Genomic DNA, 15,216 nt, shown 5'->3' on the forward strand with positions numbered 1-15,216 from the left:
TTATTCCAATTACTACTTTTAATAGCCCCAACTAAATATAATCATAGAAACCTGGGATTAAATGTCACTTTAGAGGTTTATTTAGTTCAACCTTCTAATAAGTCACATATAAGAATATTATATATAGAATGAACAACAAAATCTATTGGTACACCATCAGGAACCACAGTCTCCATACTAACAAATCTGTTTAGCATTCTTTGTGTGCCACCCTTTCTTATAAATTTCCATAACTACTATCCCTAAGGTAATGTCACCAACTTACATAAGGATGCCAAGATATGTCAAATGACCTGCAGAAATCAAGATAATTATGTCTTCAAGATTCATTTAACTATATTAATAATTATTTTATTTTAGCCAGAAATATGGAGATATATTTTAGCCAGAAAACTTATTAATTTCCAATGTTGGTATTTCATCGTATTACAATGATTGTTGAAAACAGTCTATTATTTAGAATTACTTGACTACTTATTTTTAATTTTTTATATATTTTATTTAAAGTTTTTATCCAATATCTAATTCTATCACCTAAAATTCTATTCTAAATATTTACCACTTGGCATTTTTCCTTTTTTTAAAAGAATTATTTATTTATTTATTTTTGGCTGCATCAGGTCTTAGTTGGGTTAGGTGGTCTTTTTTTGAGACGTGTGGGCTTCTCTCGAGTTGTGGTGTGCAGGCTCAGTAGTTGTCGTGTGTGGGCTTTGTTGCCCCATGGCCTGCGGGATCTCAGTTCTCCAACCAGGGATTGAAACTGTGTCCCCTGCATTGGAAGGTAGATTCTTAACCACCGGACCACCAGGAAGTCCCCAGTTGCTTTTCTCTAATCTCTTTTAGAATAAAAGAGAAGAGTTAATGTCTAAGAAACTCTGGTCATCATTTTTATAAAGATGTTTTCATAAAAAATCCTCAAAAGTGTTCTTAAAAGAACTACATGTCAAGTAAGACAGTACAAAGTGGTCAGGTCAATAGTTTTAATTATAGCAACATACTAAATGAAAAAAAAATGAAAGATAGATAAAATATAAACAACACTTTTTTTTATGGTGATGATTCAAAAAATGGAAGAAAGGAACAGCAGAATCACCTACAAAAGCTTTTCCCAAACAACTGAACTACTACCTACCACGTGCTGGTTCCTATATGTCCTCCCCAAGTACAGCTGCATGGACTAATGATGATTAAAATCGATAAATAACCCATTCCTACAGAGAGAGATGATCTTATCTGGCCTTATGATATGGCCAGATATGGCCTTATGATCACTTTTAATAGGTTAAAAAAATATAGTAAAATGCATCTCTAGATGGAAACAATTTAACAAATATTGAGTATTTATGGAATGTTTAGTATCTACTGAACAGCTCAGTTTTTGGATGTATAAGATACCTATAGAGAAATATCTCTTAATTTAATATTTTAAACTCAGATGGCACTTCAGAAAGACTTACCAGCTTAAGCCAGAGACTAAGAAATCGAGGATCATTATAATATCGTTTTTCTCCTTGTAGTGCTTCTACAGCTCTTTCTAATAATGTTGACATATTGCTTTCCTTCCCGCCCTGAGGATAGTTTTGCTCTGTCCAGTTAATATATCTGAATAGGAAGAGAGGAAATGAATTATTTTTCAAGTTTAACATGTCTTGTTCCAAGATCCATTCTGGACTTTTCAAAGTAGAAATATCTAATATGTTGACAATGTTTATTTAGAGTTTTTCAGTGACATGTCCTAAACCTGTATCTCTCAAACTTTTCTAAATATTGCTAATATGTACCTGTGGGAAAAAATGAGGATGGTGGCAGACGGGTATAGCTCACAGTCACACCTCAGGAAGATACACTATGATTATTCTGCTTCTTTGTGTCTCAAAAACACTACTCTCTACTCTAACACACTGCTTCACACAACCCAGTTTGAGAAGCATAGCTAAAAGAACTCCATCTATTGAGTTTCTATTGCCCTGTTAAATAAAAAAGACTCACCTATCCCAAACATCCAGAGGGTCATTTCCAGCATAAAATCGAATTTCAGATTCAAATGCTCTGAAATTTAAACAGAAAATGTTAGCATAAGCAATAGTGATAACAGCCAAATGAACAAGTGTCACCTTTATTTTTATTCATTATTAAGTATTTAATATCAATCTAGATAACTGTATTGGAGTTTGAGAGCTTGTTAAACAGAAAGAAAAAGAATAGAAATAATCAGGATTCTGTTTGATAACATAACTGGAGAGACAAAATATGAAGAAATTAGAGAAATTTCAAGACAACTTATAGAAAAGCACTATTACACAGCATTTAAAGCTCTGGAACAAGACTCCCAAGGTTCCAGTGCAGCTCCACTAATCACTAACTGACATTAGAAAAGCTACTTAAACTCTGCTTTCAGTTACCTCATCTGTAAAATGGGGATAATAATATGATCTATCTTATTAGGTTGATTAGTCTTAAGTGTAAAGTGTTTAACAAAGTAAGTAGTTAAGTACTCAATAAATGACACCCACTACCTTTATATGCATATGATAGTACTGAAGAAGCTAAATATATACACACACATAAATATATACCCAGAAATAAGACTCTTACAGAGAAATTCCATGGATAACATTAGTCAAAGAAGAATTAGACCATATAAAAATTGGAGGAATGTTTCAGAGAAAGTGTGAAATATGACTTTATAAAGTGCTTACAAAGGCAGAGGGCTAAGATGAAGTTAAAGATTGACCAGTCAGAATAGAGGGGAAGTATTATGTAATAAACCACAATTTAAATAAACAATTTATCAATAACAACTGTATAAGGGATTATGTTTAACATAAAGGAGTAGTCCCTGACACAAAAGACCCTTAAACTCTAATAAGAAAGACAGTACATAAATGAAAAATTAACAATACAGAGCAGTATATTACAACTGCCAAGAATTGATAGTAAAGGCTTCATGATGTCAAAAGGAGGCGTTATAGAAGCAGTCGTAGAAGGTGGGACTCTGAAGGAAACATAAGATTTCAAAGAAAAAGAGAGTTTTCCAAGAGAGAGGGAAATCAGTATTGAATACAGTTGTCAAAATCAGAGAGCTTATCCAGCTATAACATAGAGTCAGTATTGGGAATAAATGGAGATATCTAGAGAGGTAAGAGAATGCTTTAAATGCAAATTTAAAGAGCTTGGATTCTGCCTGTTCAAGCCAGTACTGGTTCTTCAGTTGGAGAGTATCTTGAATATGGTAAGTAAAGATTTCAAGAAGATTAATCAGGTAACACTGAAAAAGGCTGAGACCTGGGACCCTTGGCTACAGTGCTTGTACCTGGAGAAATGTTTTCTGGAGCAAGAGAATATAAAGAAACTATAAGGGAGTTAAAAATAACTGTGTACATGAACACAGCTGGAACAAATTTTGAACAAGATACAAAAAGTCCAAAAACTCAACTGCTGCTTCTAAGGTGTCCAGAGCAAAAGCAGGGTACTGCAGTATGATCCCTGCATACAGCAAAACCAAGGGGGTGGGCAGATCACCGGAGCCACCGCTCCAGCCCAAACCTTGGACCCACCGCTACCCTCATTCCCTTTAGGGCACCAGTTGGCCCATGTTCAGGAAGCAAGCAAGGGAACCTGTTACTTGTTTTTGCTCCCTGCAGCTCTAGTCCCAGTAAAGCCTTGCTTGAATGTCTTGTCTGGCCTCTTATCAATTTCTATTGATTAAAGAATCCAAGAACCCTGTTTGATAACAACAGTATAAGAATAGGAGAAATTAGAAAAGGGGCCACAATTGTGTGACTAAAATGGTGATTTAAGTATAAGATAATGAAATAATGAAAAAAAAAATTCAAGACACTATTGATAAAAATCAACAAACCTCCAAATTTATCTATGGATTCAATGCAATCCAATTCAAATCCTAGCAGTCTCTTTTCTAGAAACTGACACAATGATTTTAAAATTTGGAAAAGCAAAGGACCAATAATAGCTGAAAGAATTTTGAAAAAGAACAAGTGGAGAACTTATTCTGACTTCAAGTCTTATTATATAAAGCTAATCAAGACAACATACAACTGATGAAAAGGTAGACAGTTAGATCAATGGAACAGAATAGAGTCTAGAAATGATCCACACATACACAACCAAATGATTTTTGACAAAAGCCCCAAAGCAATTTAATGGGGAAAGACAAAAAACTCTCTTCAACAACTGAAGGCAGATAGGCATATGAGGGTAGGGACGGAAGCATAAGACCTTTTATTCTAACCTCACGCCATGCACAAGGACAAATTTAAGATGAATCACAGACTTAAACATAAAAGCTAAAACATAGCTACTAGGAGAAAAAAAAAAATTACAGGATATTTTCCTTTTTTCAGAAAAAAGGACCTTTTAGGCAGGCAAAGATTTCCTAGAGGAGACACAAAAGGTACTAAAAGAAAAACACTAATTAATCAGACATCAAAATTAAAAACTTCGGCTTGTCAAAAAATACCAAGAAAATAGATAGCCATGAACTGGGAGAAAATATTTTAACACATATATTTGATAAGGGACTTGTATACAGACTACATAAAGAACTCTTTCAGTCCTATTCTTAGATGCTCAGTCATGTCCAACTCTTTTCGACCCCATGAACTGTAGACCACCAAGCTCCTCTGTCCATGGGGATTCTTCAGGCAAGAATACTGGAGTGGGTTGTCATGCCCTCCTCCAGGGGATCTTCCAATTGTAAAATAAGGCAAAATATCTGAACAAATGCATCACAAAAGAAGATATATAAATGGCCAATAAACAAATAAATAAGTGCTCACTTCAGTAGTCACCTGGGAGATGGGAAGTAAAACCATCATGAGATACTATTACACATCCACCAGAATGGCTAAAATGAAAACAACAAAAAAACAAAAAAAACCCACCACACTAAATATGGGAATGGATCTGGAGAAAATTGATTCTAATACGTGTCTGATAGGAGTGTAAAATATTACAACCTTTTTGGAAAACAAACACTTATTCTATGACCTAGCAATGCTATTCCAAGAGAAATGACAATCTATGTCCACAAAAAGTCTTACTCTAGAATGTAAATAGCAGCTTTACCCACAAAACACATAACTGGAAAGAATCCATTTGTCCATCAACTGATAAATGGATAAACAAATGAAATACTACTCAGTTAAAAAAAAGGAACAATCTACTAAATACATGCAACGTGAAAATGCCTAAAAAATATATTGAAAGTACTGCATAATTCCATTTATATATAGTAAAATAAACAAAACTAACCTATGGTGATAAAAATGTGATCACTGGTTTCTTCATGGAGGAGGGGAAGATTGATTGGGAAGGTGCGGGAGAGAATCTTCGGAGGTAATAAAAATGTTCTGTCTTGAAATGTGTATCAAAATCACCTAAGCATACTTAAAAATTTGAGCCTTTCACTGCATGCAAATTATACTTAAAAAAATCAGGGGCTTCCCTGGTAGTCCAGTGGTTAAGAATCTTCTTGCCAACGCAGGGGACACAAGTTCGATCCCTGCTCTGAGAAGATCCTACATGCCTTGGAGCAACTAAACCCGTGCGCCACAACTACTAGACTGAGAGTCACAACTACTGAAGCCCATGTGCCTAGGTGGCCAAGAGAAGCCACCTCAATGAGAAGCCTGCGCACTGCAACAAAAAGTACTCCCTGCTCACCACAACTAGAGAAAGCCTGCACACAGCAACAAAGACCCAGCACAGTCAAAAGTTTAAAATAATAATAATTAGATCTTTAAAAAAAAAATCACCAATTCCTAGCAATCAACTAAATCAATGAGTATGAGAGAGCAGTGAGGTAATTCAGGTTAATTAATCTGAATTAATTAATCATTCAGATTAATTCATACCATTAATCAAAATGGAGTAGAAAAAGGAAGGTCCTACATGAGAGAAGATATTCAGTATTTAATACACTAGTGAAATATTTATCTCATCATATGTTACAGGAAGATAAAAAGATATTTAGAAGGCAAGTAAGAGATGTAGACAGTAGTTAAATAATGCTGGAAAATTTGAATATGGAATGAGAACAGAGGGCAAAGAACACAAACTTAGGTAAAATGAAGTAGGAAGCCAACAAGCAAAAAGGAACAGTAGTTAGTGAAGTGGAAAAACTAGTACAATGTCACAGAATGTCATCAAAAAGATTTAAGAATAGAACACCATCTGTGAAACAAAAACATAAAATCCAATGCTTTTAAAGATTCAAAGAGATGATCAAGGGTAATCATTACATTAGATCAAAATTATGATAATTTTCTGATAATACAAGAATTTTTTGGTCACGAGACTGCAGGTAGAAACCAATACTTTAGTTTACCTTTTTGAAAAGAAGTGTATTTATCAAAACATTTGTCAAAGGAGAGCAAGTTTTATCATTCACTATATTGAACAATATAGTGGTATTTTTCAGCTTTTCATCACCCTGAGTTCCTTAAATTCAGTTTCTCCAAGGCTTACATTTTCTTTGGAGACCACTATTTCTTTTGCACACATTCTCAAAAATAGTTTCCTAGAACATTAATAATTGAGTACAGACAAAGGATAAACAGATGCACTCTCCCTCAGTATTCAGAACACAAAGAAGCAATTTCATTAATTGATTAGTCTCAAAGAGTTAATTCTGTTTCAGGATTCAGAATGACATAATTCTTTTGGTAAATACTATAATATGATACTGCTTTGCTTATCAGTTACCCCTGTATGAGAAATATTTCTATTGATAAAGAGTTTGGCTGCTCCAGTGAAATGGAATCCTATAGCTCTTTTTCTTAAGTGCGCTTGAGGGGATCTTTAGATAGCTGTTGTGTGATAAGAAAGCAGGAGGGGAACAGATTCTCAGACTACCAATTTTTGAAGAGTAGTTTAGTACTCCACTCCTTATGCCATCCTGCATGGGTCCACGGCCACATTAACTACCACAGCTGGGGGTGAATGATGACTGGTTGGAGCCCCAACCATCCTACATACCGTTTTTGTTGTTGAAGAGTAGTGTTACAGGCAGATTCTTGCTGTGCCAGAGCTCCCTGAAGTGTGGACATGATCCGCCCCTGCCTTAAAGGTTGGACATTTTCTTTACTCAGCTCCCATTCATCTCCCTCCAAGGACATGACTTCACTGTGAAGAGAGAAACAAAAGTAAATCTCATACTAACACTGAATTGTTACAACACTGGATTATTGTAAATGTTTTCAGAAAAGTGATAATTCATGATCTTTGGGTTAAATACAGTGGGCCAGCAGATTAGTAGTGTTATTAATGTTATACTCCTAACCTTCTATCTGTGACCTGGTTTCCAAGTTCAAGGCTGCAGTATTACCTAATGGAAGAGAGAACATGGCTACAGTATTGTGAGCAATATCCTAAGAAGAAAGTTTATGACAGGAAGAAAGAAGGGAAAAAAATATTATAAATTTGGCAAACTAGACAAAAGTCAGATTGATGCCTATCACTGAATACATCACCTTGTTTAATTTAAAATTAGCAAAGTGTTTATCAGACTAACCCCATGTTTCAACTGATTACTTAAAGCTGAAGTTTATATATATAGGTTGCCCAGAGTAGAAGCAGACAAAAATACAGTTTACTGGTCATAAATGGCTCCTCCAATTATGTCAATTCTATGGGGGGGGAATCTGCAAAAGCTTTTTGGAGGTAATCACCACAAAGGGTATATACTCTGAACTTCAGAGCTCTACAATCCTCGAAGAGAAGTTTACTTCTGGCCAAGAGATGCTATTTCTGTGTTTAAAACAGAGACAGACAGGCACTATTTTTCAAAAATAAAGTGAAAGTTTTGTGTGACCTCAGTCTAGACGAGAGCTAAAAACTCCCTTCAGGAAAACAAAGTGTAAGTGATTAATAATGTAAGTTGTAACTACTCTTATCTTTTTAACTATTTTGTGTAAATATAAGGGCCATGTCATTTATTTTTCTATTCTCATGATCTAACACAGGATCTAACAGTAGTAAGCAGTGAATAAATATTGAGGTTTCTAGATTTCTTCTCTTACAATAGCAATTAAAATATCTGTTAAATGTCCAAAATTGAGCTGGGATTGCTTCCTCCCTCCCTTCTCCTCTTGCCTCCTCAAAGACCTGCTTTTTCCCTCATCTCAAATAAATGGCAATTTCATTTATCCAGCTCTCAAGTAAAAAATCTTAATGCCAACCTAGACACCCCTCTCACAGCCCCCAGTCATCCAGCAAGTCCAGTTTGTTCCACCTCCAGAACATATCCAGAAATAAGCCTTCTTCTCAGCATCTCCACTGTTTTCAGCCTGACTCAAGCCACCATCTTCTCTTGCCTGGACTATTTAAATAATGTCTAAACTGGTTTCTCTGCTTCCATCCTTTTCTACCTTTAGTCTTTTCGATACTGCAGCCAAAGTGATCCTGTTTAAACCCATGTCAGATCATGTCTTTCTTTTGCTCAAAACCCTCCAATAACTTTCAACTACAGAGTAAAAGCCAAGTCCTTCCAATGCCTGCATCTTCACCATTTTTACTTCCTTTTATTCTCTGGTTCATTCTGCTCCAATTACTCAGCCAGTGCCCCTGCCTCACCCAACTCTCACCTTCAGTCTTTGTACTTCTCCCCCCAGATCAATGCATGACTAACTCTTGAGTTTCCTTCCAGTCTTGATCCAAATAACACCTTTTCAGTGAGGCCCTCTGTTCAAAACTATCAAAAATTGCACCAACCCTCCTCCTCCCCAGTTTTGTTTGTTTTGTACCAACCACTATCTACCTTTTAGTTTATTTATCCTGTTTTCCCTACCCTCATCCCACCCAGAACTTAAGCTTCATAAGGATAGGGATTTTTGTGTTTTTGTTACACCTAGTACTTTGTAGGTGGTTAATAAATATATCTCGCATGACATCACTATATTTTAAATGGATAACCAATAAGGTCCTATCCTATTGCATAGGGAACTCTGCTTAATGTTAGGTGGCACTCGGGATAGGAGGGGAGTTTAGGGGAGAATGGATACATGTATGGCTGAGTCCTTTTGCTGTCCACCTGAAACTATTACAATAGTGTTAATCGGCTATACTCCAATATAAAATAAAAAGTATATATATCTTTTGCATGAATTAAAGAGCTCGTAAAATGACATTTATCTAAGTACTGTGTGGTGGTGGTAGTGCTCAGTGGTGTCTGATTCTCTGTGACCCTATGGAGTGTAGCCTACCAGGCTCCTCTGTCCATGGAATTTTCCAGGCAAGAATACTGGAGCTGCCATTTATTGCTTCAGAGGATCTTCCCAACCCAGGGATCGAACCCGAGTCTCTCTTGTGTCTCTTGTATTGGCAGGCAGATCCTATACCACTGCGCCACCTAGGAAGCCCATAAGTACCGTGTAGCCCCTAATGAAAACGCACATAGAATTTCAATCCAGAAGAGCTTGCTGCTAAGCTGCTAAGTCGCTTCAGTCGTGTCCGACTCTGTGCGACCCCATAGACGGCAGCCCACCAGGCTCCCCCGTCCCTGGGATTCTCCAGGCAAGAACACTGGAGTGGGTTGCCATTTCTTTATGGATAAATAAGGAAGAGCAGCAAGCATGAGAAGGGCTTTTCAGATTTCTAACTATGCTACTAACTTAAAGACAGCACCTACCATGTACTAAGCACTTATTTGGAGGCAGTTACTTTACAAATACTCTGAATTCTCCCAGAACTCGGAATGGTAGGTAGCGTTAACAGCAGCATCTTCCATTTAAAGACGTATCCAAAGTCACAGAGTTAGCGAATGGCTGGGCTGAGATACAAACACAGACCACAAATTCCAAGCCCTTTGGACCCCCGGGGTCCCACAGCCTCCTTGGCTTTGCAGCTGGACGCAGCAGGATTCTCACGCGCCCTCAGCGCACTGAGGTCAGTGCTAACCCTGTGCCTTCACCTCCACTCCTCGCGTCCAATTCCAGCAGGGAGGACGATTCGGTTGGGCCTGCTCTTCTCCTGGACTGCTCTCAGCGGAGCCTCCGTCACTGCCAGGCACCCTAGGAGCTCGCAGGCCCAGCTCCCGGCCGCCCTTCTCCGGTACCTACCTCGGAGCACCCCTTTCCTTCTGCATCGCCGCCATCCTGCATTCCCGGCTCAGGGCCTCGTCCTCCCGCGGGCCTTTCTTCAGAGCCTCAGATCGCCTGGGCCTCCTTCTGCAACCTACCCTTCGAGGCACTGAAGCGACCGGAGGGTGCTCCCCGAAAAAGCAAGCACCTAATTCCCTCACGAACCAGCCACCCCAAGCTCTCACGGCCAGCCGCCAAGTTTCAAATTTAACGGTCCCGCGCGGACAACGTGCTACGCCCCTCCGCTCCTCTGCGCTCGTGCCCAAGGAATCCTGGGACTTGTAGTTTATCCCGGGTTTAGTCAACGCTGTCGCGGTGCATAGTGGGAGTGGTAGTTTCCGGGGATTGTGGCTGTCCAGGTGCTGCAAGCTTAGCGGGTGTAAATTCAGGAGGTGTAAATTCTCAACAGGTGCTTTCTGCGTCCAGGCTCTAGAGCTAATCTTTGAGCCAAGCGAGGAACATTTTAAGCATCAGAATTCTCTGATATAATGAGCATAGTGAGATATCTCTGAGTGCTTGCGCTTGACCTGATTTCTGGACTGGCTGGCCAGGCTATGACCACCCCCTGCTGTCTGCCCCAAGTGTCACAAGTGTCCAGAGTTCTTAGGCGGCTCTGACCCAGCTGTTTCCTGCCCCGCACTTGAATTGAAGAAAACTAGAATCTAATTCTGTCGAAATCATACCAAATGTGCAGCCTTAGGCAAGCGACATATTCTCTCTGACCTTCAGTTTTAACTCATCTGTAATGTGGTAATGACACCACCTTGCTTCTCTGCTGCAGTCCCAGGCAGAAAATACAGCTATGCTACAGCTCCGGAGGTTTTGCCTCTTTTCCCCTTCAGCAGACCAGCCTCTACTGACATTCTTTAGTCCCAGTTCTGATTTCTTGAGGAAGAAACCATGGTAAGCTCAGATGTGGCTGGGGAGCAGGGTTTTTGAACAAGCCTAGCTGCACAGCAGTCCTGACCGATTCACTACACTCATGAATCTCTGAGGGAGGGAGTATATTCTGTCTTCTAATGCTAACAAACTTCCATAAACTTAGCAGCTTAAAACATCACAAATTTATTACCTTACAATTTGGTAAGTCAGAAATTTGACTCAGGTCTCACACTAAACAAGATGTTGGCAGGACTGTGTTTCTGGAGGCCCTTCAGGAGAATTTGTTTCCTGTTTTCTAGTTTTTAGAGACATTCGCCAGTATTCCCTAGCTTGTGGCCCCCTTCCTCCACCTTCCAAGCCAGTAGCATCACTCTCCCGGACCCAGTATCTGTCACCACATGTCTTTCTCTGATCATAGTCAGGAAAATCTCTCTGTTTTGAAGGACTCATATAATTATATCAGACCCATTCATATTATCCAGGATGACCTTTCCGTCTCAAGGTCCTAAACCTTAAAAACATCTGCCAAGTTTCTTTTGCCACATAAGGTGACATATTCACAGGTTCCATGGATTAGGACTTACTCATCTTTGGGGACCGTTATTCTGCCTACCACAGGGGATGCCAAAATATGTTGCCATCTCTAGACTTATTTGACCATAAAGAAGCCTTTTCACACATCTTTCAGAACAGATTTTGGCTCTTTGTAGTCTAACAGTAGGTCCCAGGGGAAGAAAATTTATAGCAGAATAAATCTTAATGATGGAATTTCAGGTTCAGTGGCAACTGGTAGGAGTTGGGGACTAGCAAGCCTCTCATTTTCACCCATTTACGTGCAAAACCATACCTATCTGCATCAGTGGTAGTTTAGTTTAGTTGTCAGAAAATATACGATCTCTTGCTTGGTCATGGAGGGATGTGTGTGTTCTTGATTGTCAAAGGCTGATTTTCCCCAACTTTGCCTTCTTGAATTATACAAAACCCTACTTTAGCAGGCTAAACACTGCAAAGATGAAAACCTCTGGGTCTCCAGGGAACCCTGGACAAACTGCTTGTTTACTGTGCAACCACAGAAGGAGAGAGGGACTTTCTGAGGATGGGAGGAAGGTCAAGAGAGACTGAATGAGGGTATGTGTGTTCAGGACCTGAAGGAAACCACATCTGGCAAAGCAGCATCACCATGCTGCCCTTTGCCCCAGCAACAGATCAGCCAATCAGGGCAGTGGTTGCATCTTGTGTTTACCAGTGATGAGTTGTCCTGAGGTAGAAGAACCAATGAGGAGGAGGCATAATAATCCAAACCATCTTTGTGTTGCTGGGAGGAAGGGTGAGAAGATGCATTAATCCCAGGGCTGGCAGCTACTGGCTGCTGCCTAGTTGCATCTCACAGTAGCTGTTGTGCCAAGGTATTAGGGAACTGTCCTAGGAGCTGGGTTTCCCTCCAATTCTATGAAAACTTCTTTCTGGACTCTACTTCTGCTCTTCGGAAGAACTACCCTACTTTTCATGGGTCTTCTCAAATCACTGGAGATTGCCTGACCCTGAATTTCCACACTGATATATGCAAAAAATACACATACTGAACAAGAAGATACCAGTTATCAACTTTTCTGCATCTGGCAGAAAAGAGCCAAAAGGTCAGAATGGATCACAAGCTAAGAACAGAAGCATTCATATGGCAGGGCCATTAAGATACCAGGTAAGATACAAGCTATGTCATCAATAAGAAGTGCAAAAGTAAGCTGTTTTGATCTGGAATTAGCCCGACCAGAGTTTCACCCTATAGGAAGGTCTTGGAGAATTTAGAGAGTTGCCAAATACTCATCATTGTACTCAATTTATACAGGAGGTGATCCAACCTCAAGGAAGTGAGTAGCAATGAGAGTCACCCATTTTAGGAAGAACAGAACAGGATCTGAATGCTGCCAGCTTCTTACTTCTAGACCACTGATCTGGGTGCCACAAATTTCAGTTGTAAATTAAGGGATTCAATCTTAATTTATGTTGAATTCTTTCAACGTAAGTTTATGTTTAATTAACTTCAGCTTCTGGGTGCCAAATTCTTGGGGAGGAAACTAGTATTATGAAGAGTTGGAACCTCCACTTATTCCAACATGTTGGATATTAAAAAAAAAAAAAAAGGATGGGGTGCCTGGCAGGCAGTTTTGTTTGTTTTGAGGAAGAAAAATGGTGGAACCATAGGCCTGGGGAGAACTGGAATGGGGAGGGCCACTTGATATCTGTCTTGGGCAGTGACCCTTCTTGACCTGGCCCCAAGGACTCTGGCTTTGTAGAGAAAGGACTGACAGGCAGAGGCTGTAGAAACTGATACTGTGTAATGCTGGCCTCCAGCAGCACTGTCTTCAGGCCCAATTGCCAAGGGCACAACCCAGCTCCAACATCTCAATTTCTGGCCATCGTGAGAGCACTGAGAGGCCATTCCTGGACCCTGTGCTAGTGCCACATCAGCACCCTTGCTGCAGGCTCCAGCAGAGGGGAAATATCCTCCAGTGGTCTCAGAGGTAGAGGCCTTCAACCAGGGAGCTAGAGCAGAGAGGGAAAAGCATGGCAAATACTGGGTGGCTTCAGCGGGGAATGGACTGGTTGCTGAGTGCCAGATCTCTGGGAAACACTCAGATGACCTGGGGGAGGCTTTGAAAGGGAGGGTGAGTCAGGCCTTCATGTATAATTGTCCAAATTATGCTATGCCCAAGAATGCCTGGCCAGAGGCACGAATGGAGAAGCTTTTTCCTGCTTCATTCACTCAGAGTAGGCACTTTAAAAAGGAATATGCCCAGAGGGACCTCCTTTCTCTAATTCACACAAAGCAATGTATGTGTTAACCAAGACCTTGGGTCTGGAGAGCCTATGGAAGAGCCAGTGGAATTTTCATTATTCATGTTCAGGTGGCTCCATAGCATTGAGCTAAGAATGAATTTCATACTGGTCTGTCCTCATTCAAGGAGGTAGTGATAACATGCTAGGTGGATCACAACTGGGATAGCTCTTGGCAGAGCCAACCAGTGTGGGAAGACTGACAGGAGGATGGAGTGTGTAGGGCATGGGTACCCCACCTCCCATTACTTCTCTACCTGGAAGGCTTCCTCACTCCCTTTCTCAGTTATTGCCTCCTGGGGTATGGTGCAGACTGGAAAGTTTGCTTCTGACATTCTGAGGGGCCCAGCTGTGGGAGACATTCTGTGGATCTGGGTTATGTGATGCTTTTCCAAGAAATGACTAGAGGTCAGAGGCCCCCAGGCTGGGACAGGATGAGATGATTGGAAACAACTTAGTTTGGCTGAATGTGGGAGCCAAGCATGGAAATATTTGGATTGCACAGTAAAAGCTGGCCGTGGCTAGATGGGAGATGATTCAGAGAATTAAGTGATGTGACAAGTTACTTGACCTCTGCTCCCACCTCCTCCTGCTCCTCTACAGGCTGTCCTTTTCTGATCATTGCTTGGAAGGGTGGGTCCTCACAGGACTGGTCAACATTGTTCCTTTCTTAAGTCAATTCTGAGACTGAGAGCCAGTGAAAGACCTGAACTTGGGCCACTTCTAGAGCAACATTAGGGAAATTCTTCACATTTCAGAGTCCCAGGCTCACTCCTGGGCTTGGACATGCCAGTGATGAGAACCCTAAGCTCTTGAGCTGGATCAGAACCATACAAACTTTCTCTCTCCTTGGAGGTCTTCAGGACATGTTGCCTCTGGGAAGTTTCCATGTCTTTCTTTCAACGCAGGTTCCCAAACTGAAGGAAGGAGAAAGAATCCAGAAACAGGCAGAGTTAGAAAAATACCATCTCCTAACAGCTAAAGACAAGAGTAGATCAATCTGATCTTGTTTCTGATTTTTCCATCCAGACCCTTTGTAAGGAGTTAGAGAAGGCAGTGAGCATTCCAAGAAAAGTGACCCAGGGACATCTGCCAGCTGTGGTCCTTGTAACTTCACCAGGGGAGCTGTGGTATTTGAGAGGCTGGCTTCTACCAACTGAGAGCCTTGTGTCTGGGACAGACAGACCCTGGATGCGTATTACTTATGGCGGCTCTCATGGGGAAGATGACGCCTCACAGACAGGTGTGAAAGAGGCTCAGCCCTCCCACCTGTGGGAGACAGTTTCTTCCTCAACTGCAAACAAAGAAATTGGACCAGCTGGCTCCTCTGAGCAGTCAGAGGCTCTACATTCTACAGTGTGTCCCTCAGTGGGGTGTAAAAGCCATGAGGTGGGGCTTC

The 15,216-nt window shown here is 40.5% G+C and overlaps 1 protein-coding gene across 3 annotated transcripts in view; it reads right to left on the minus strand.

Annotated features, from left to right (window-relative positions):
• BUB1B (BUB1 mitotic checkpoint serine/threonine kinase B) overlaps positions 1-10,326 on the minus strand; it is a 55,207-nt gene extending 44,881 nt beyond the window's left edge. For all 3 annotated transcript variants that reach the window (XR_015134947.1, XM_086321928.1, XM_086321926.1), the window contains exons 1-4: positions 10,080-10,326; positions 7,000-7,146; positions 1,990-2,049; positions 1,458-1,602 (exon numbers count right to left, since the gene is read on the minus strand). Coding sequence is in view for 2 of the 3 variants with exons in the window: in XM_086321928.1 (XP_086178054.1) it covers positions 1,458-1,602; positions 1,990-2,049; positions 7,000-7,146; positions 10,080-10,114 (387 nt within the window). In the remaining variant the exon portion in view is untranslated. The remainder of the gene's footprint in view (positions 1-1,457; positions 1,603-1,989; positions 2,050-6,999; positions 7,147-10,079) is intronic.
• Between the last annotated feature and the right edge of the window lie 4,890 nt (positions 10,327-15,216).

The sequence above is a fragment of the Bos grunniens genome, chromosome 10, assembly GCF_055505025.1.
Source record: "Bos grunniens cultivar Pamir isolate PY7600 chromosome 10, Bosgru_T2T1.0, whole genome shotgun sequence".
Taxonomy (NCBI): domain Eukaryota; kingdom Metazoa; phylum Chordata; class Mammalia; order Artiodactyla; family Bovidae; genus Bos; species Bos grunniens.